Source organism: Mustela erminea, chromosome 13, assembly GCF_009829155.1.
Source record: "Mustela erminea isolate mMusErm1 chromosome 13, mMusErm1.Pri, whole genome shotgun sequence".
Classification (NCBI taxonomy): domain Eukaryota; kingdom Metazoa; phylum Chordata; class Mammalia; order Carnivora; family Mustelidae; genus Mustela; species Mustela erminea.
In genome coordinates, this window is record NC_045626.1 from 87,680,172 (window position 1) to 87,702,488 (window position 22,317).

Below are 22,317 nucleotides of genomic sequence, written 5' to 3' on the forward strand. Positions count from 1 at the left end.
GGTCTACGCCACCAGCCGCGGGGGCCCCTCCCCGTGTTCATTTCCTAAGGCCGCCAGGACAAGTAACCATGCCTTCAGCGGCCTAAAGCAGCGTGTCTTTATTCGCCTGTGGTTCAGAAGGTCAGAGGTCACAATCCAGGTGTCACCAAGACTGCTCCTTCGGGAGGCTCTCGGGGACCATCGGTCCCTTGTCCTTCCTGGTTTCTCCAGGCTCCCGTGTCCCTCGGGTCCCGGCCCCTCCCCATCCCCACGTCCATCCCTCTGACCTCTGCTTCCATCCTCATGTCCATCCCTGACTCAGGACCCTCTGTGTCGCTGCGGACGCCTTCCCGTGTCCGGGCCAGCCCTCCGCCGACTTCTACAAGTCTGTTCCCAGAGGTCAGGCTCAGAGCAAGGTGTGGGCTCCAAGGCCCACGAGGCAGGATTTAGAAGCAAGCCTGGCCCCAGCAAAGACCCAGAATCCCCATCCTTTCTGAGCTGCGACTACCCAGGAACGGCGGCCAGGCACGCATGAGGGCCCTGTGTGGCTAGATCTTGTCATTTCTGAAAAGCAGATTTTATACAAAATCCCTTGAGTTTTAAGTATTGGCCAGTAATTTAGTTTTTGTTTCCCCCCCCCACTTTAAACACTGTGTGAGCCAAAGTCAACATGTCTATAGGCCACTAGCTTGCACCCTCTGGTATGGTCCAAGGCCATTCCTTTCTCCTGGGACATGACCTGGAGTTACCCCAGAATTCTCACTGCCCAGGGGTCATGGCCAGAGACAACAAGCCAAGGTAGATCCCTGCCAACTGGCCCCCAGGGGACGTGCACCTGAAGCTCGATGACCCTTTATCTCCCTCTGACCCCCCCCCCGCCCCCGCCTCCAGAGCTCTGTACCGCCTCAGCTCCCCAGGCTGCCCTGTACCATCCGGCCACCTGGCTACACAGGGCATATCTGCGAGCCTCAGTGGCCTTCTCTGTGGAGGGGGATAAGGACAGTGACTGCCATGGGTCGCTGTGAGCACGGAATGAGGAGATACAGGTCCAGTGCCCTGCAGGGCCAGACACACAAGAGGTGCTCAGCCAACAAAGATCGCCTTGGCTGGGGATCTCCTTGAGAAGGGAAGGGAGGCCAGGACTACGGTGGCCGCGTTCTCCTCTGTCCCCAAGAGTATCGTGAGAGATTAGCACGGAGGACACACACAGGATCTGGAGGAAGAGTGGCGTTTGAATCCCAGCTGCCCTCCAAGCTACCTTGCTGTGCAGCTTTTGAGAGCTCACTTGACCTCTCTGAGCCTCAACTTCCTCAGCTGTAAAATGTGGGGAATTCCTCCTTGGAGGAGGAATCTGGTGGGACTGAAGGACATAAGGTGAGCCCTAAGCACATACAAAGGCATTTGAAAAATGTTAGTGCCCTTCTAGAAATGCCTGATGTCCCCTTTCAGCACAGTTTCTGGGTTAGGAGCAAAGGTACCCAGCCATTCTGCCTGCTCCCCAGGCAAAGTCGATACTGGCCTCTGCCCAAGGCCGGGCTCTGTTACTGACGTCACTGTGGGCAGCCCGGGGTGACCTGGCTGGAAACGGTCACAATCCACCCGCTCCTCCTTGAAATGGAGGAGCTCCCCAATCCCAGCTTGCGCTGCCGATGGTATCTGCAGACTTGCTTTCACTCCCCCATGGGCCCAGAACAAAGTGAGTGGCCCCCTTTTCCCCGTGCACCCAGCCAAGGGAGGAGACGCCCCCATGCCAGCAGACTGGCAGCTCAGGGGATCAGGAATCTGGGTCGGTTTTGTTCGCTACTCTATCCCCGGTGCCTAGAATAGGGCCAAACATGGCTTGAATGAACCGAGAAGACTCCCCCCATTTATTGTGTCCTCATTACGTGCCAGACACCGCACTAACCCCCTTCGGGGCATTATTTCACTGAACCCTCCCTGCGTTTCTGGAAGCAGGTTGTACCAGTTGGGACGGTCCGGGTTATGCATGTTGTGGGAACAGACAACCCCACGGATCTTCGCGGCTTGAAACAGAGAAGGCTGATTTCTTGCTCATTCTGTAGAAGTCAGCTTGGGGCTATGCCCTGCACAGTCCTCATTCCGGGACCTACACTGATGGAGCAGAGGGAAAAGGAGCTCTGAAGGATCACACACCAGCAGTTAAATGCTGCAACCCACATAGCATGAAAAGTAACGTCCCACTCTTGTAGGAGTCACAGGACCCCATCCAGCCACAAGGGGGTCAGGAAAACATCATCCCCCCATGTGCCTGGAAGACGAAAATTAGAAATACGTGATGTACACACTACCCGTGGCTACTGCATTGGTATTTGTATTAGCCCCCTTTGTATAGATGAAGATGGTGAGGTTCAGAGAGGTTAAGTGACTTCCCTAAGGTCACACAGCTAGTAAATATCAGATCTGGGATTCACACCCAGTTCTGACTCTAGAAACCTGCGTGTTCACTGTTACTGCTGATAAACCCCAAAGTAAGATCTATTTTACCGGTTTTATATAAGATAAACACATCCCATGAATCTGGCTAATGAAAGACCCCCACATACACACCTCCAGGAAGGGGTTTCTGGCCACAAATATACATGCATAGATCATATAACTAACAAGCAAAGGCGCGTACTGCTCAAAAACTGACAAAGTGTTGTCCAGGATGCATTTCATTTGGCCCACATGGTATTTTATTTAATTGGTATTTTTTGCCAATAGTTAAAAATCAAGAAATTTTACATTTTTAAAAACCATCTTCTTTTAAAAATTTAAAAAAAAAATGAAAGACTTGGCAGCAATTGCCTGCATCCTAATAAGGCAGCCGTCAGCGTGACTCAAGGCAAAGCCAGGTTCTCAGATGACATAAAGGCAGCCCTGGGCAGGGGGATGGAAGGGAGTCACTCACCCAGAGCACAACACACAAGCACGGGTCGGACAGTACACTTCCACGATGTTGCGTATTTCCATCAGTCTTAGCCATAATGGTGTCAGTTGTGTACCTTTAAAAATGTCAACAAAGGGTTGCTTTGGGGCAGGCAAAGCATCTGCTAACCCCCCACACCCCTGGCTGTCCAACCAAGCTCTGTGCAGGACATACCTCCACCGTCTGGCTAGCATTCAAGCTACCCTACCAAACACCTGGCCATCCAGGCTTATTAACACAGCTGCTGGGTCTGTGGGCATTTGAACTCACCTGCACTGATCTACGTCCGTCATTGAAAGATGATGGTCTTAGAGCGAAAAGCCACACGAAGGACTCACCTGCTCGTGTTGACAGTGACACCTCCTGGTGACGGCCGGTATTACAGCTCAGCTCCACTAGACCTCGTCATTGCTTCGGGAAACTGCGTCTTCCGTGTTCGGGTTTGTTCCAAGACTACTTCGCAAACGTGTTTCAAAACCTTCTCAAACTCTTTCCAGCCTGAGCTGCATAAAATGTCCTCCTTGACTATCCTCATGAGGGCCTGGGAAATGAACGGGGCAGGAATTCTAATTCCAGTTGGCCGGGACACAGAGGGGTCAAAGTGACTTGCCTGAGGGACACAGTGAATCCAGGCTTGTCAGCAAAGGGCTCTAGCCTCCAGGCACCGCCGCCTTGCCTGATCTCCAGGGCTGATATCATGGGAGAAGCCATGTCCTTCCCTCGAACAGCTGTTGGGGCCACGGCCAGAGACCACAGATCCAGGCACACCATGAAACAGGATCCAGAGACGCTAGTGTCTCCTCAGGGAGGCTCCGTCCCCTAAAATGGAAGAAATCTTGCTGCCCCAGGATGAGCAGATGGGGTGGGTCATGGAAACAGACAGAAGATCCCAGAGACCAGAAGAATGTTCCACGGTTCTGGAAAACTGCCGCGGGCCCGGCCTCCGCTCTCGTGGCCTCCGCAGCTCATCATTCCAACCCATCTGCTGAAATGCTTTCCCTGGGGGAGAGGAAGTCCCATTCTGTCATGGAAGTCGAGGAGGTAAATGAGACCTCGTTTGCAGAAATGTGCCTCATGGCCAGTGTGGCTCACATCTGTGGCTTAATGCGGAATGCAAACGGCTCTGTCTTGAAGGCCCGCCTGTTTCCCCAGCCAAGCACTTCTGAATGTTGTCAACTGGGGTGTGACGAAGGCTTTGTGACAAATGTGCCATGAAATTTGGAGGCACTCATGACTCTGGACTTCAAGATCTTGCCATTTGGCCTTCACCCTTGGGAAGACACAGCCGGCCCGGGCCCCCCGGGGAGCTGGCTTCTGACCCACAGAGAAGGAGGTCAGAGAAGCAGGACGTCCCCCTTCCAAACCGAAGCAGTGGACCCTAGTCAGAAGTCCTGGGCGGCTTCCCACCCCCCGCCTGCCCCCATCTGCTGCCCTCTCTTTCAAGTTTCCTTGTGGGGTTTGGAGAGCCAAGTACTATTTTTAGAAATGTTTATTCTTACGCCTCTTCTTCATTCTCAACCTCTCTGTGATGAGCCTGAATGTTCCCCTGCTGGGAGCCTTTCCACAGTGGTCGGGCCCATCCCTGGCGGGCAGGGCCCCCTGCTAGATGGACTCGGGGTCGTGGCTGGGGGAAACGAGCCTGGCCATCCCCTTTCTCTTCTCCACCTTCACAGACTCTCCAGAACCAGGACCTGCCTGTCCCTTGGGTTGGAAAGGACATTCCTCCAAGCTGGTTTTCCCCGTGGGATTCTAGGAGGAATAAGAGAAAGCAGGAGTTCCTGGTCACCAGCACCAGTGATGAGTCCTGGTGAGCGGAACGGGACAAAAAGGGAGCGTCTAGGGCAGTGGCAGACGCGGCTGTCCACATTCAAATCTCGGCTGGGATTCTGACCCGCCGTAAGACCTTGGACATTTACTCCCCTGCTCTGTGGCCCTACTTTCTTCATCTGTAAAACCAGATGAGGACGACAAAGGCATTCATTTGGGTGGTGAGGGGACTGAAGCAAGCTCACATCGAGGGTTTAAAATACTCACCGCACACAGTAGGCTCTCAGTCAACGTTAGCAACAACCTGTTTTTCCGAGAGGAAGCCGTACACCAGGGCCCAGCTCTGCTCTGATATTTTCTATCTGATGGGCATCGAAAGTGTTCATCAGGACAGGGGCACCAAGGGCAGCCGGTCGGCCGGGGCCCTGCTTTCATGGGAATTCCACGGGCAGACACAGGAGCCCCTCTGGAGGCAAGTCCCACCCCCCAGACTGAAAGAATCACAATCCCTTCCCGTTGGCCAATCCTGGCTTCTGCGGACTTCGCTAGTTCCCATCTTCACGGCCCCCTTAACGTCACACAGATATACTGCAGGGCATCTTTCTGTGTGCAAACTGTCGGCTTGTTCAGCGCAAACGTACAAGGGAGCACAGATTGTGCAGTCCCCGTCCATCACATTTTCGGTTTTTACCTACAATTTAGCCAGTCTTGAAGTACAGTCGTGGCTCGGTCCCGCAGCGCCCCCTGGTGGCCGAGGCCTGCACTCGCGCTCTCCTCACCCCAGGTCACGCCCCTTTCCCCCCAGCTCTGCTACTCCCGGATCATTCCTTCCTTTATTCAACAAAGCCTCATTGGCACACACACCTGACCAGGTGCTGGGGACGCAGCGGGGACCCCACAGACCCAGTGCCCAGCCTCAGGAGCGTGGAGTCCAAGGAAGGAGGACCAGCGGGACCCGATGCTTACACACAGGGATCAAACTGGGAAGGACAGGTCCTCAGGGGGCCTGGATTGCAAGGATGCGCCCTCCCCGAAGGAGGTCACTTAGAAAGCCAGAAGGCAGGAGAGGCATACGACGTGCCTCAGTTTCCTTGCCTGCAAAAGCGGCCTGATTCTCCTGTCCCAGCCGTTGCAGGGGTGCTTTGAGGGTCCTGTGGCAAGGGGCAGGGAGCTGGAGAGGTTTTATAGCCTAGAGTGCCTCCTGCTGGATCCTTCTGCACCACACCTATCCCCACTGCTCTCTCCACACAGCAGAACAGCCCTCACGTCGCTCCCCAACTTAAAGCCCTCCAGTGGCTCCCATTATGCTGACAATCCAAACTACAGGGATCAAGTCCCTGCCTGACGCTCCATCTCATCTCCTTCCAATTCCCCACCCTCGTGGCTTATTACACTCCAGCCATAGCCCACTTGTTTCTGGTCTGCATCTTGCTACCTCAGGGCCTTTGCACATCTGGTCCCAACTCCTAAAGTGTTCTTTTCCTGGTTCCTTCAGATCCCTCAGGGATCAGCATCAATGGCACCCTCAGAGGACACTTCTAGAAACACTCCTAGTAGCCCTCTCTCATCATGTCATCTTGCTTTTATCACTTTCCTGACTTTCATCACTGTCTGGAGGTATCTGACTTTTTCCTTTAGTTGTTTGCTGTCTCCCCAACTAGAATGCAAGCCTGTGAGGGCAGGACCTCTCCTGCTTTACCCACCACCACATTTCCGAGGCAGAGAACATTGGTACCATAACAGATCCAAGTAGATCCCTTCTGACTGCTTTTGGGCACCCCTGGTTTCAATGTACTTCCATGCACAAAACCCTTGGAATTCTGCCTTTGGGCTGTGAGAGCCCCCTCTGTCCTCCTGGGATACCCCTTGACTTAGGACACCCCTTTATCTCAGCCTCTCCGACTGAGGGACCCAACCAAAGACAACTCCCAGTATATATATGAGTACCCGACACATCGTAAGCTCCCAGAAAAAATATGTTGAAGGAAGGAATGCATGCATGCATGGACACAGCCCTCTCAAGCTTGACCCCCCTTAAGATCCAGCAAGTGCCCAACAGGGTAGATACCTAATAAACGCTAGCTGGATGCTTAACAATTTTGTAATAGTCCCCGACCCCACAGAGAATGCTCACACGTCCATTTCGATCCCCAACCCCCATCCCGCCAGGGAGTTCTCGGACAGTCATGGAGCAGCAATCTTCACTCCCGTTTCACAGGTGGGAAGCCCAAGGCTCAGAGAGGTTACAGATTTCTCCAAAGGTGACCAGCACCTGGAGAAGAACAGGGGTCAGCACACAAGGCCAGAGCCCTTTCCGTTGCGTGCAAAGGGAAAGCAAACATCACATGACTTTGGTTTTTATTGCTGGGGTGTCCCTCTTGCCTATAATACCCTAGAAAGGGTCAAGGCCCCTTTGAAAATCTGAAAAGTATTAAGGAAACACTTCTTAGAAAAAAATGCCATTTCTACCAAATCCCTTTTCTTGAGGTTACACGTTTTCTGAAGCCAGGCTGTGACCCCAGGTAACATCCCTCCAATTTAAGGAACGCCCTCGGGGCTGATTCGCAGGACCCCACAGGCCTCCGAACAACCTGTGTGCACAGCTTGCCCTCCAGTGGCCCAGCCTGGAATTGCCCGGAAGTCAAGCCCGCCAGCAGGTGGAGGGGAGGGATATTCCTCGAAGCCCCCAAGAGGGCCTTGATCATCAAGGTGGGGAAAAGCCGCAGGGGCTTCATTAGCGGGGGAGGAACCTTGTGATGGTTCACACTTCAGAAGACCTCTCGGGCCACCCATGGAGAACGGACTGCCTGGGACACGCAGAGAGCCCGGAGAACTGTGGGCCAGGCTGCTGAGGCTCCGAGTGAGGGACCCCACAGCATCACCCAGACATCATCAAAACGGTGGGCTGGAACACAGCGTCCCCAGCCCCAAACCCCTCACGTGGGGCCACCAACTCTTGAGCTCTACACTGCATGGCAGGTAACAAATGATCCTCGTTTTTTTCAGATGACGAAACCTACCTTAGTGATTTTATGCACCATGCGTGGCGAGCTCTCAACCAATGTTGGAAGAGTGGCCGTCTGAGCCAACAAAGGAACAATGGGCTTATGGCAACTACAATTAGGACTTCTGGTATTCCAGAACATTCTGGTATTATTTAGGGTATAGATAGTGTCCTGGGAATTCCAAGATGAGGGAAATCTGGGTGAGCAGAAGTGATCAGGGAGGCTTCCTGGAGGAGAGGGCATGGCTGGAATTGAGCCTTTGATGGTAGCCAGGACTGAGCGAGACGGAGAGGGAAACCCTCCGTACAGGGGTAACACTTATTCCACAAGCAGAGTGGGAAGATGGGGGAGTGCAGGTCTTACGACAAGGAGCAGTGCGGAGCTCTCAGATGGGGCAGGTCTAGTGGTACCTGCATGAATAGCTTTAAACTTTAACAGTTACAGTTTTAATGGCTACTGGAAAACATGTAACTTGCCCCATTGGACCCACAACTTGAGATACAACTGCTTTTTTATTTTAGACAATTCTTTAAGGGGTGCCTGGGTGGCTCAGTGGGTTAAAGCCTCTGCCTTCAGCTCGGGTCATGATCTCAGGGTCCTGGGATCGAGCCCCGTGTCGGGCTGTCTGCTCAGCAGGGAGCCTGCTTCCCCCTCTTTCTCTGCCTACTTGTGATCTCTGTCTGTCAAATAAATAAATAAAAATCTTTAAAAATTAAAAAAAATACAATTCTTAAAAAAATGAGTCAAATTTTTAAAAACTATTAAGTTAACAGAATCATGTGGTAGGTGGGGGTTAGGACGTAAAGTGAGCGGATGGGGAAACGCCTCAGAAAATTCCTTAGACCGATGTCACATTGAAGTCTGACAAAGGTCTTTTGAAGCGTTGGCACGGCTTCCTTCCAGCACTGGGCCACTTTCTTTACTGAGCCGTGAATGAAGTCGTTGGATGCGTTTACAAACCAAGGTTGTACCAGAACACAAATCAACTTAAACCTTACGAAACTATTCAGAACCAAGACGTTCACAGTGCAGTGTTCCTTTGGGACAGACACGTACCCAGCAGAATGCTTTATGGATAATTGCCTTTTTTTTTTTTTTCCTTTTTTAGAAGCGTGTAGAACTCCATGCAAGAATTTTTAGAAGCATCTGTGTTGAGGCTCAGGCACAGGGAAATCTATAGTCCTCAATGGTTATCAACTCAAGTTGGGGCATGCTGGGTTCAGCTTCCGGGAGAGAACAAATGGGGGTTTTAAGGGAACTCGGAGGCGTGGACCCTGGAGCTTCTCACCAGCAGGTCTACCCAAGGGCAGGCCCAGGCAGCAGAGACCATTCTCCCAGCCCCGCTGTCCCGCCCCCACCAGAGGGACCGTCCCAAATACTGGTTTCCAGAACGAATCTCGAGATTGAGCAATCCTTTTGCAATCCTGTTGCGAATGGGTGCTTTTTCCACTTTGTTGCTTTCGATAACTGTGCAGAGAGGTCAAACAGACTTGTCAGCTGACCGGTCAGCAAAAAGACTTTGGTGACAGATGGCCCTCTGATTTTTCCCCATGACTCAAGGGTGTGAGAATTGAGCGACACAGCTATTGGGGTGTTCCTTCCTCTCCCTGTTGCTTATTTTTGTCAACAAGCTTTTTCTATCTTACATCTACAAAAATAAGAATGGAAATGATGGCAAATTTGGTCTCCTTCTAGTAAAAAGTTTCGTCATTCGAGGATACATGAATCAGTTGGGGAAGCCTCATTCACCTCGTTAGGAGATATATTTCCAGGCAAATAAAAACCACAGTGAGAGGCGCCTGGGTGGCTCAGTCCTAAGCATCTGATTTTCGCTCTGGTCATGACCTTGGGGTCCTGGGATCTGACTGGTGTTGGGGCTCTACGCTCAGTGGGGAGTCTGTGGGAGGATTTTTCTCTCTCCCTCTGCCTCTGCACCCCATAACTTGCAAGTGCTCGGTCTCCCTCTCACTAAAAGAAATAAATAAAATATATTTTTTTAAAATGAGATTCCACTACAAAGGACTACATTTTTTTGACTACCAAGGTGCTTATGTTGGTGGTGGTTGTTATGCACCACAGGGGAGGCACTCATACCTTGCTGGTGGGGCTGCCGAAGAGGACAGCTGCTAGCGACAGTGTCAGCCACGACCTCCAAAGGTTAAACCCAGAGTCACCATAGGGCTCACCAATCCCACTCCTGGGTATTGATCGTAATTGTCCCAAACTGGAAACACTTAAATATCTTGCAACTCCCGAATGCCTACAAACCCCAGTATACGCATACAACGGCCTTCTACTCTGCAAGAAAGAGAAAGTGTTTTTGTTTTGCTTTGTTTTCTTGAGAAACAAACTGTTGACACAGTCAAGGACATGTGTGAATCTCAGGACGGATGCCAAGTGAAAGAGGCGGTGTTAAAAGTCCATATCCTGTGTGATTCCGTTCTGAGGACATTGTCAAAAAGGCAGAACTATCCGGTTGCCAGGGGTTGGCCTCAGCAGAAGGTTTTCCTGCAAAGGAGAAGCAGGAGGAAATCTGGAAGGAACATAACATTGTTCCGTAACTTGGTTGCTGGTGGTTACCGGAATGTGTATGTTACAATTCCTAGAACCATACACTCAGCTATTCCACTCTGTGCATTTAAGAAAATTCAAAATATGTGTAAAAAGCGGGACGCATTCCAATAGAGTCTTTATATATATATATATATATATTTAAGATTTTTATTTATTTATTTGACAGAGATTACAAGTAAGCAGAGGAGACAGGCAGAGAGAGAGGAGGAGGCAGGCTCCCGACGAGCAGAGAGCCTGATGTGGGACTCGATCCCAGGACCCTGGGATCATGACCCGAGCCGAAAGCAGAGGCTTTAACCCACTGAGCCACCCAGGTGCCCCCCCAGTAGAGTCTTACTTGTCTGTGGTGTAGCTAGCAAATAGGAAACACTGATGTTGTCCGTCGGTGGTGTACCTATAGAAAATGGCAGTCCAGACCAACAAAACGTTACCCTTTGTGATCAAAGGAAGAAATTAAAACACTCATTCGAACTTCTACAGATGCTTATGCCGCAAAGAAGCACAACAGAGCGATTCATAATACTTAAAGGCATAAATTCTATAACATTTTGCTAAACTTCTAGGGGAGAAGGAAATAGGCATTCAAGACCGGACGTGTACTAACGGAGAGCTGGTTTGTGTGTTTTTTTCAGGGGTTGTATCATATTTAGGACCCAGTGGGCTGTTTAAAGAGTGATGACATGGTCTTATTTTGTTTTTTAGGATTTTATTTATTTGAGAGAGAGACAGGAGGGGCAGGGGAGGAGAGGGAGAAGCAGGGTCCCCGCTGAGCAGGGATTCCCAACGCGGGGCTCCATTCCAGGACCCGGGGGTCATGATCGGAGCTGAAGGCAGATGCTTCAAGGACTGAGCCACCCAGGCGCCCCCTGACGTGGTCCAGGACCACAGTGTGTGGGAAAGTGCATCCTGGGTGGCTACTTAAAGATCAGATGAAAGCTTCTCGATGTCCACGTTGGAGTGAACGGGTGGATGGTTCCACAAAAAGCCTCGGGGAGGTCAGGTGGCTCATGATCGCGGAGGAGGTGAAGGCCTTCGGATCCCAACCCCGGGTCTGCACCTGCCGCGCCAGCCGCCCACAGCGCAGAAGTCAGAAGACAAGGCTTCCAGCCCAAGGCTGGCGTCATCACGCTGCCTCTGACGTCATCACGTCGCCTCTGACTTCTCGCAGGGCGATCCCCACGCCTCCAGCGCCATCACAGGCCTCTCCGTGTTATAGCACGTGCACGTCACCACCGGGCACCGCCTACACCATCACGGCACTTCTGACGTCACCGGCCAGCCTGTGACGGGGACGCACGTCCTCCTGGACCCAGACAGGCGGGCAGCTTTTGCTACGTGAAGGACACTGCGCCCGGCCCGAAGGGGCCACTGTGGCCTGGGGCGGGGCTGCAGGTGACCTCTGCAAGCCCGATCCAGCATTAAAAATGTTTCAAATAGAAAAAAAAATTTTTTTAGTTGCATTTGCAACAGCACTGCTAAAAGATGAATATAGTAATGTGCGGTTCAAAAATGTCTTTTTGACCTAAAATTTTGGGTTTCTGCTGATCTTCCAAGAAATGCTATTGCTTTTGTGGGTCCCCAACAGTACTGTGGGCCAGAGGCTGGCTGTGGGATCTGCCCTGTGGCTACCTGACCCTGGTGGGGGCCACCTTGGAGTGGCAGAAGGCTGAAGGGGCACCCAAGGGACGGTGGGGGTCTGCCTCCACACCTGGGCCAGAGACAGCCTGCCAGGGCCCGTGTAGCGGCAACACATCCCAGCTCCCCAGGCGGTGCCCCACGGAGCGCAGATGCTGCCTAGGCAGGGAAGGACGGACCTTCAGAATGCTGTGTGTTTGCAGGAAGAGAAAACTGGACACAGCTTAGATGTGCATCAAGAGGGACCGTGTGAGCATCTGTACCAGGGAGACTGTGCTGTCATTTACAATAATGAGGAGCAGGGAAGGGTGTCCAAGACAGGAACAGCTGGAGGGTCTGCTTGGGTGGGGAAATAAACCAAGAATGACACATCGTCACGGGAAAGATCATGATGGCCAATTTACATAGCCCTTCCCATGTGCCAGCCGTGTTCTAGAAGCATTCCATGTCCTACGTCCCTGCATCCGCACAGTGCCACTCTCCAACAAAGCCAGCTACTTTCTCCACTCCCGAGACACAGAGCTGTCAAACGACTTGTCTGAAATGACGAGTGGTAAGATGCAGAGCGGAGACTCAAACCCAGGCCGTCTGGCTCCCACACTTTGTGTTACGCACTGCTCTTTTCTGCTTCTTCCGTAACAAGAAAAAGCAAAAGCCCAGAACAATACTGAGCATTTCCTACAGGCACCTCGATTTGTATATAGAGGCACAGAAAAAAAAGCGTAGCCAGGCTCCATGCCAAAGTGGCAGGCTACTTGGGACATGGATCACAGCAGCCTGAGAGCCTACTCTTTCTAAACGAGAACTGCATTCATGCAGTATTTATGTAAAATGTTAAATATAAACAAGATTGAAATTTTAAAACAATAGAAAGGCAAGTCAGCAGCCCAGCTGCTCCTGGCAGTTACCAGAAAGGAGCTACTGACTAAGAGCCCAGAACTTCCCAGGAAGCCCCCCGCTTCCCCACAAACACGCTGTCACAGACTCGAGCTTTAACTTTTAAAAAAGGTTTATTACTTCAATAGTGAATTACTTTTAAAAGATGATAAATTTCACTTCTGTTGCAGTAGAAAAGAGGCTGAGGCTTGCCCCAGAGCAGGAGTTGTGGGTGGATGGGTCTCCCACCCGACCAGACCGGACCCCCGGACTGATGGGGCCAGGCTTCCGCACCTCTGCCCCGGCACCTAAGAGCCGAGGGCCCTCGCGGGGGGCAGCTTGGGGCGGAGCATCCCACCACCCACAGTGGGGAGTGGCCGGCTCAGTATACAGGAAGGCGTCAGTTTAGGCTGGAGGAAGTGGGCCCCAGGCACCCAAGCCTGGTCCCCGTGCGGACTTCAGGAAAATCAACATCTGTTTGGGGAATGGGGAGACAGTGGGAGCAGCCTTGAGACGCATCTCGAGCTCACGTGTTTACTGAGGCCTGTGTGAAAGGGCCTCGCCCCCAGCCCAGACGGACGGATGAGGGCCAAAGCTCCGGGTCTGGGCAGGACTGGGCAGCCCCCTGCCCATACGGCTTTGGCATGAGAAGTCTGTGTTCCCGGACTGGGTTTGGGGACAGTAGCCGGCCCCTCAGAGTAAAAGGCCTGTCCCGTGTGGCTGAGCCACCAAGCGGGGACTGCAGTATTTCGTGACTGGTGGAGAGGGCGCTGGGGGGGAGGAGGCAGCAGGCGACGGGGCCCCCTGGATGAGCAGGTCAGGCTGGGCTCTCTCAAGGGAGGGGACCCAGTGCCCACGGTACTGCGGGTCACTTGGACGGAAGGTTCCAGACTGTCCTCGTTGACCAGCTCTCCGAGTCTCCTCAGCAGCAGCTCCATCCCTGAGTGTGCCTGCACACGTCTGTGCACGCGTGCGTGTACACGTGCTAGGGGGTGTGCAGTGTGTGGACACGCGTGTGGCAACTGGGGGGCTCAGACTTTAGGACTGGTGGGCTGTCCGCTAAGAGAGTCCTGAAGAAGCGGGGTACAGGGGCCGGGGAGCCGGTCTGGCTGAGCGGCCGTGCTGGGCTGGCTCGTGGCGTCTCCAGGACCCTGAGGAAGACAGGAACTGGGTCGCGGAGCCGGATCAGGGAGGCCCACCCGCATCCCCAGCGCCACCCTTGGCCCTGCACCCACATCCTCCGGCAAGGAGACAACCCCTTCCACGTCCCCCATCAGAAACACCCATTCATCAAGCTCGAGATCAGAAAAAGCTGGAGTGACGTACGGACCCCTGAAATGCAGTTACGAGGGCGTCCTCTCTCACTACACACCATCGTGCCCCGCCCTCACCCCATTTCCGAGGTGGGAAAAACCAAGGCCAAAAGGCATTTGACTAAGACAGTGAGCAGAGCAAAGCAAGGGTTCCCGGCCTTCTCTGCGATACTGTGAGCCGCAAAACTGGAAACCAGCTAAAGGTCCACCGACCGGAGAGTGCATTTTTTAAATAGCATCACAAGATGGCATTGAACCTGAACAGCTTTCACAAACCCAGACCTGCTGAGGCGAAAAGCCAGTGGCCGAGGGACCCATGAGAATTGCTTGAATCCTCTATTGTTCCCGGATATATTTATACAGACGTAGAGGGGAAAAGCCTACACACCAAATTCCTGGCAAGGACGGCCTCTGGGGGAAAAGGTGAACCAGAACAGAATGTTCACAATTCATGTTGTTGAGTCTGGGTGACAAGGAACGGCAGATGCTGTAATTTATCTTTTGCTTTTTTTTTTTTTTTTTAAGGTTTCTCAACCAAGTTGTTAAAGACGATGATGATAAGAACTGGGGGCGGGTGGGGAGGCAGAGACGGGTTCTTCATCACTCTGAGCCCTATGCCTTCCTTCCCCTGAAGAAGGGAGAGGCCTCCCAGCACCAGTTGGGGCTAGGATATCCCGAGCACCCTGGCCCCCTTGCAACCCCAAGGGCTTGCGGTCTCCAGGCGGTGAAGAGAATTAAAACCCCCACTCTGTGCGGAACAGAGGGAGGGGAAAGGGTTGGACTCTGGCCCCTCTCCCTCTGAGACATTTCTAAGGCTTCCAGGATTGAGCCCATTCAAGCCAGGGGCAGGAATGGGGGGGTACATCGAGGCCAGGCCAGAGTGAGAGCAGCCTACCCCACGACACACCACCACAGAGAGGCAGCGTGGGACACCTGTGGTGGTCACAAGCTCAGCAGCTTGACCCAAGCAGCCACAGCTTAAGAAAGCCTTGCTCAGAAGTAAAAAGGAAAATTAGTCCCAGACTGAAAAGACGCCCTGGTCTATCCCAAGGAAGACACATGTAACAAATCCCCAAGTTACCAGAACATGAACCAGATTCCTCCCCTTCCTCTTCCCTTCCACCTTAGTTTGCCTGAGGAATGAGGACTTGGAATCCGAGAGAAATTAATGAGAAAGTAGGAACGGTCCAGGAACATTTCCCTGAAGGGCTTCCGTGTACAGTTGCCCAAGAGGTTCACTGCACAAGTGAGCCTAGCCAAGGGGGCTGTGAATAAGCTGTCAGCCTCCATTTGCCAAACCCTCTGCCCTCAAGCAGGCCAGGTCTGCACAAAGTGGATGTCTTTCTTATCAACATAAAAATGCTCTTCTTGGCTAGTGCAGGCCCCATTTCCTGCTTTCCCCAAACAAGGCAGCCCTTCAAGACTGTTCCCAAGCTCAGGTGCAAGGCAAGATGTGGGGGGACCTAGGCTCAGCAGAGGGTAGAGACCACCATGCAGGGATTCTAGGTCACCAGGACCACTGGTCACTTCCCAGGTGCCTGCCTCCCACCCCAAACCAAATCCTATGGGACATGACAGGACACTATGTTCCCCAAGCACACGACTGGTGTGGAGGCTGAGCTGCCTTCCAGAAGGCAGGGCTGTAGAATCTCTAAGTCAAAAACTTCCCAAATAAATAAATAAATAAATAAATAAATAAATAAATAAATAGGACACCCCAGGTTTTGGTTCTGTCTTATGGGAGAAGGGGCTCGGCAGGACATGCTGGCCGTGTCCCTGGCAGCCCAGGGCTCAGACCTCACGGAACCACCAGCCCTATCTGTGCTAAAAGGGAAGAAAGCCCTCTCTACCTCTGAGGACCCCACCCCTGCCCCCCGAGAATGCCCAGCAAGTTTCCACAGAAGGGAATTGTGGCGAGAAGGGGGTAGGGGTCCCCGGAAGGCAAGCTGTACACAATAAGGCATCCTGGGGGATTCTGGGAAGACAAGGAAGGAATGGAAACGAGCATCCAGCTAGGACACCCTGTTCCCGGGCCCAGGGACTGTGTCCTCAAGGAGGGTATCCGGGGCACGTTCAGTCCTGACGTGCTCACGCCCCTCCCTCCTACTCCCCGATTGGCAGGAGGAGCCACCCCACCCCCAGCCTGGCTGGGGACACAGCTGTCCCTCCCTGCTCACGGGGCTGGCAGCTGCTGAGCCCACGACTTTGCATTTTCTCTTTTATTTCCACCTCCAGCCCTGGCAATCAGAGCCAAGTGGAGGCAGCCAACTAGCCCCAAAGAGCAAGGCTGTTGCCTCACCCGCGCTCTGTGGCTGTCAAGAAAGCTACTTAAACCCAAGCAGATTTGGCCCCAGAAGCTCGAGGGGGCAGACCGTTTTTGAGAAACCAAGGTAACAGCCATCTGTCACAGGTACGACTGTAGAGCGACTCACCCCTGCCCGACACCAAAGTCTAGGGCCCAGGGCTCCGCCGGCCACATCCCCGAGCTGCACTAAGACCTCAGACCTAATGGATCCCGGCCGGGAAGGCGGACTCCCGCAGGCACGAGCCTGCTTCTTCCGGAGGTAGATTGCCAGATAGTATCAGGGCATCCAGTTAAATCTGAATGTCAGGAAAACAACTGAGTTTCCAGTATACCCATGTCCCAGTAACTGCACGGAACACACCTACCCTAAAATTCATTCAGTTTACCTGACATGATCCTTCTGTTGTTGTTTTGTGGGGGGGGGGGGGCAGGGAGGATAAGCGGACCCTGCCTCTTTGCTCTATCTGGCAAGCCTACCCTCAGGCTGAAACCCAGTATGCAGCAGGCGCTCAGGTGATGCTCAAATTCTCTTTTTCTTGGTCATCCCAGATTCACTGATGTATTGATTTAATTCCGGTTTGCAGGGGGTTTTTGTTTTGTTTCAGAGACAGAGGGGGTGGGGGGAGAGGGAGAGAGAGAATCGCTCTCTCTCTCTCTCTCCAGGGAGAGCTGGCTCCACGCCCAGCACGGAGTCTGATGCGGGGCTCGATCACAGGGCCCTGAGATCACGACCTGAGCCAAAATTCAGCCTCGGAGGCTCAAGCGACTGAGCCTCCCAAGCGTCCCGATCCGAGATTTATTTAGACTCTTGTTTCTCAAACACGGGATCATCTACACCAGAACCCTCTTGGGGGTGTCCATTAAAATACATATTCGAGGGCTCCACCCATGATGCTACTCCAGAGGGTCCAGAAGGATGTCCGGGGTCTGCATGTGGAGCCAGCTTTCCCGCAGAAGTCCACCGCACCAGAGGTCGGAGAAGCAGCTGGCTTGAACCCCGATCCTAGCTTCCTAAGACAACCTTGCAAATAAGACAGCAGCCCCCAGAGCGCCACGACCCTCCGCCTCCTACCAGGCCTGGGACCAAAGAAACTGCCGATCACTCTGAATGCAAAAATAGGCAAGTACGAATTTTGAGTCTGTAGACACTCGAGGTGCAGTTTAAGCTGAAGACACGCATAAGATCCAAAGAGTTTCGAGCCACCGGAGTTCTACTCGCTACGGGAGGGGGAGGGGAGGGGGCCGCGCGGCGTTACCTGGTACCCACCTACAATCTTGCTTCTTGTAGCACAGTCCCCTTGGGAGCTGATGTCATCAGGGATTCAGAATAGGCCTGAATGGCCTCCTTATCCTTTGAGCCCTTTTTACTACTACTCCAAAATAAATAGCATTTCTCCTAGAAGATAACCAAGCTAATTTATAGTTGACACCATAGCCAAACACGAAAGGTTGACACGCTTCTTCAGTTTCCGGAAAGCAAGGAGCAGGGTGTTAAGTCCAATAAACCATTAACGCCTGAAGACGCAGAGACGTGGAGAGCGGGTACCCTTCACCAGAGCCAGAAATGCCTTCGGGAAACGTGCTCGGTCCGACGGACGAGCCCCGCAGGAAAGGGTCTGGCCACCTGAACGACTAGGGTTTGGACACTGTGAATCAAGGTGGGGAGATGGGCCACCGTGGGCAAGGCGCATTGGCCAAGAACCAGCGGACCGGGCAGGTGGTGTTTTAAATCGGCCGGAAACAGAAATTTCTGTGAAATTTGCTATTTGCAAGGAACGACGTAAGAAGAAAAATTTCTGGGAAATTAAAATATGTTGAGTTCATCAGCATATGATCTCTTCTTTTAAAAAATCAGGACAAATAACATAAAAATATGTGAGGCCTAAGCTCTGCTAAGTTCCCTTGCCTGCCCCCCAAACCCCCAAAATAGTCGCGGAATACATTTCCACTATGTGACCTCCGGTGCCCCCTGTGGGGAGGAAGTCTCAGCTGCTCCTCAGGGAAACAGGCATCCTTACTGCGTCTGGGGGCCGCACACTGACCTGGGGCTGAGGCCTGGAGGGAAGGGGTCCCAGCCAGTGATGTCATGGTTTCCTCACTCTCCTTCCTGATGGACACTCAGGAGAGACAGAGGAGACAGAAGATGGCGAGGCTGCTCTGGCCTCCTCCCCTGGGCCGGTCCCTCACCAGCCAGTCCCTGGGATCCCCCCATCGGTGGCGGTGGAAATGCCCAAGGAGGGATTCTCAGGCTGAGAGCCGTGGCTTCTAGTCCTTTCCGCCCTGCCAGCATAAATCAGGCAAAGAACTATAGGGAGTTCCCTTAGGCTCCCTGGAGAGCCAGTCCCGCTCAGTCCAGTCTCCCTAAGCCCCCAACAGGCTAGCTAAACCTATCGATCACCAGGAGCTCAAACACCAGAGCAGTGGCATGGTGAGAGCTCATAAGCCCTGGCGCCCTTGCCCCAGGGCAAACCTTTCTCCCTACAGGATGGGGAATTTGGAAGGCAAATCTGGTTAAGGGGCTGACACCCAAGTTAAGAGCCCAGGAAGGTTTATGGTTACCCCAGCAAGCAAGTAAGCAGGCATGCAAGCTGCTCCCCAAGAAAGAGGAGAAAGTGGAAGACCCGTTTGCCAACGCTGAAGCAAGAAATCAGGAGCCATGGGGGCCCAAGGGCCCTCCAGACATGCCTCAGCCACCCCTGCCTCAGGGCCTTTGCACTGGCCATTCCTTCTCTCGGAGTACATCTGTGAGTCTGTGCTGAGTACCTCAACAGCATTCCCATCTAAGCCTAAATTCTATCTCTTCAGAGAAGCCTTTCCCGGCACTCTCTCTATAGTCGTCCCGAACCCTCCTGAACGCAATGATGTCCAGTCCAGGAGCCATATATGGCTGTTAAGTCTTCAAAATGGGTGAGTCTGAATCAAGACCTGCTGCAAGTATAAAATACACACCATATTTCAAAGACTTAACATGAAAAAATAATGTAAAATATAGCTACGTTTATATTTTTTATATACTTTTTATTTTTACGTTTATATGTTGATGTCCTACTTTGGACCTATCCAGGTGAAACAAAATATATGATTAAAATTGGTTTCTTTTACTTTAATGTGCTTATTACAAAATGTAAATGGCTCACCCACGGCTCACGTATTTCTACTGGACAGCACTAACCTTGTCTGTCACGTTTTCTAATTATCATCAGCAAAATTGCCTTTTCTGTTCCCTCGGTTTTCATCCGTCTCCATAACTAGAACGCCATGCTCCCCCAGAGCAGGGCACGGGTCTGTCTTGTTCACGGCTAGCTGCCCTGCACCTGGCAGAGACTGGCACCCAGCAGGCGCTGACTTGATGAACAAACCATTCAAGTACCAGGTCTCATTACCCAGAGCCCTACCAGCAGCCCCTCCCAGAGAGGGTCCCCAGGCCTCCCAGGACCCGCGGAGAAGTGGCAATGCGGGAGGCAAGAGAGATAAGCATGCAGTGACAGCCCCCCGGCCCCACGCAGAGACCCAGGACCGCTGCCCAAGGTGGGCTCAGGGTCGAGGGTGTCTGCGGAGACGACTGAAGGGATGCCCAGAGGACCCCACGCCCCACCTTCCCCCAGCAGGCAAGCAATGGGCCGTTCAGCCCAGGCCTCACTCTGGCCATCACCTACTTGGCTCCGGATCTGGTAGATGATAGGGATGAGCAGCAGGACGCAGCCCAGGGCGAGGAGGACGTACTGGGCGTAGTGCAACACACTGGGCATCAACACCAGCTGGTTGTAGAAGGTCTGCAGGGGCTCACCTTCCATTGCCCCGCTCTGGGGATGGGGAAGGACAAACGAATGGGCTGGCACCGCACCCAGCAGGCCTGGGGCGCAGATGCTGCCCCACACCACATCCCTGTCCCCCACCCCTTCTGGATCTCAAGACCACAGTCCAGAGCTTGCAATGAAGCCTGTGGGCGGGGGCTTCCTTTCCTTGGGGGGGGGGGGGGGGGACATGATGGGACTACATTTCCCAGACTCCCATGCAGCTAGGTGAGGTCACGTGATCCCATCTGGCCAATGGGATGTGGACCCAGTAGGTTACAACTTCCTGCCTGGCCCATAGGCACCTGCCACGGGATTCTCTCCACCTGGATCCCAGTTCCTGGAACAGGAAGGGTTCTGAGGATCTGGGGGGTGGAGGGCGGGAGTACGGGACAGCAGGAGCCTGGGTGTCCCTGTGGCAGAGCTCCGCCTCCCACAAGCCGCCCAGACTGTGACGTGAGCAGGCTGTCCCTTCGGATATTATAGCTCTGCCTGAGTGAAAAGCCCTCTGCCAGAAGGAACCCCGGAAAGCCAGGAAAAAAGAAAGTTTTCAAGTGAAAAGCTGACGTGCTGAGAAGCAGCTTCCCTTCTCTCAGGAGAAGTGGTCAAGCACATTCAGAAAATTACACCCTGGGCCAGGGCCCTACTGTGTCAGGCAGCTTCTGCCTTCCTCACCCAAGGGATCCTATCAGCAGGGGGATAATCAATAGGACGTGCTTGGGCCTCGTGGAGCTTCTCACGGATCGTTCTACATCCCACATTCCGGCAACCAGCCCTCCCCCCGCCCCAAGAACCCCCTGCCTCCGAATCCCACCCTGGCTTCTGCCTGGCATCCCAGACTCGGCGCCCAAGGGCACCCACGCAGGCAGCCGGGGGCAGCCTCACCTCTTCGAACCACACCAGCGGCAGGACCACAGGCTCGATCTTCCCCGTTTGTCTGGAAATAAGCGAGACAAAGCCAGTGAGAAGTTTTTGCCAGTGTGTCTTCTGTGAGGCAGCTTTGGACACGTGATCCCAAGCTCCGGGATCAAGAGGGATTTGATGTTGCAACAGCTAGATTGGTGCAGGCTTCTTGAGTAATGGGTATTTCCTGGCGGGGAGCAACCTGACAATCTGATCCTATCTTTTTGAATGAAAAACTCACATTTCCTACAAGGTGGGGGCTGCCAGGGACCTGGCAGATGTCCATCCATTCCCTTTAGAACAGAACCCCAAATTTATTCGGGATGGCAATGCACCCGGCTAACTAACAATAGGTTTTATGCTCGCCTCCTGCATTCCTTGGGAGAGTCTAGAATCTGGGCCCATGCCAGACAGAGGCTGCCTACGTGACCAGGCCCCAATAAACAGGCTGGGCCTGGGCGCTGAGTCTCTAATGGGCTCCCCTGGTAGAAAACACTTCACAGGTATTGTCACAACTCATTACTGCAGGCATTAAGGGCATCCTGTGGGACTCTCCTGGGAGAGGGCTCTGGAAGCCTCTGCCCGGACCACCCCCAGCCCCAGACTTCACCCCATGCACCTTGTCCTTTGCTGATTTTGTTAGAATCCTTCTGCTGTAATGGATCACAGCCACAAGTACGTCTACGTGCTCGGTCCTGTGGATTTTCGCTCCAAATCGTGGAACCTAAGAGTGGTCTTGGGGACCCCTGACACAACACTTACTAGCTAACAGTGTGACCGCCGGCATGTTACCTGCCCTCTCTGGGTCTCGGCTATAAAGTGGGGAGGACACAGGCAGTCTCATAGGGCTCTATTGTTTTACATGCAGTAACATGAGCAAAGTGCTTAGAGGAGCTCCCGCGGTACAGAGAGCGCTTCGGGTCTGGTACCATTGTCATTGTTCAATCCTAGCAAACAAATGGACGAAAACATTCTGCAGCTATTGGTCGGGGCGGGGGGTTGGGGGTGGGGGTTTTCTGCTTAAAGAAGGCACAACTGGACAGAGGGGAAGTGGAGCGCACTAGGCCCCCAGCTAAGCCACGGATTGTGCCGTGAAATGAATTTACACAGCATCACCTGCAGACAAGTCACAGAAATACAACAGAGGGTCCGCGCTGGCCTCTTTTATGTGAGTCTGTAAGAGCGGATGCAAATTAAATGCAAATAGCATGCAACCCTCCTGCCTTTATCTCGCGGG

General features: G+C 53.1%; 1 protein-coding gene across 4 annotated transcripts in view; it reads right to left on the bottom strand.

The window, feature by feature from the left end:
* Positions 1 to 12,880: 12,880 nt before the first annotated feature.
* SCARB1 (scavenger receptor class B member 1) overlaps positions 12,881 to 22,317 on the bottom strand; it is a 71,765-nt gene continuing 62,328 nt past the window's right edge. For 2 of the 4 annotated variants that reach the window (XM_032309410.1, XM_032309408.1), the window contains exons 10-13: positions 21,063 to 21,114; positions 20,040 to 20,186; positions 17,651 to 17,779; positions 13,804 to 13,916 (exon numbers count right to left, since the gene is read on the bottom strand). In XM_032309410.1, coding sequence (XP_032165301.1) covers positions 17,651 to 17,779; positions 20,040 to 20,186; positions 21,063 to 21,114 — 328 coding nt within the window. In that variant the 3' untranslated portion in view covers positions 13,804 to 13,916. Of the gene's footprint in view, positions 13,917 to 17,650; positions 17,780 to 20,039; positions 20,187 to 21,062; positions 21,115 to 22,317 lie in introns of all 4 variants that reach the window. The other 2 variants (XM_032309409.1, XM_032309411.1) reach the window with 2 other exon arrangements.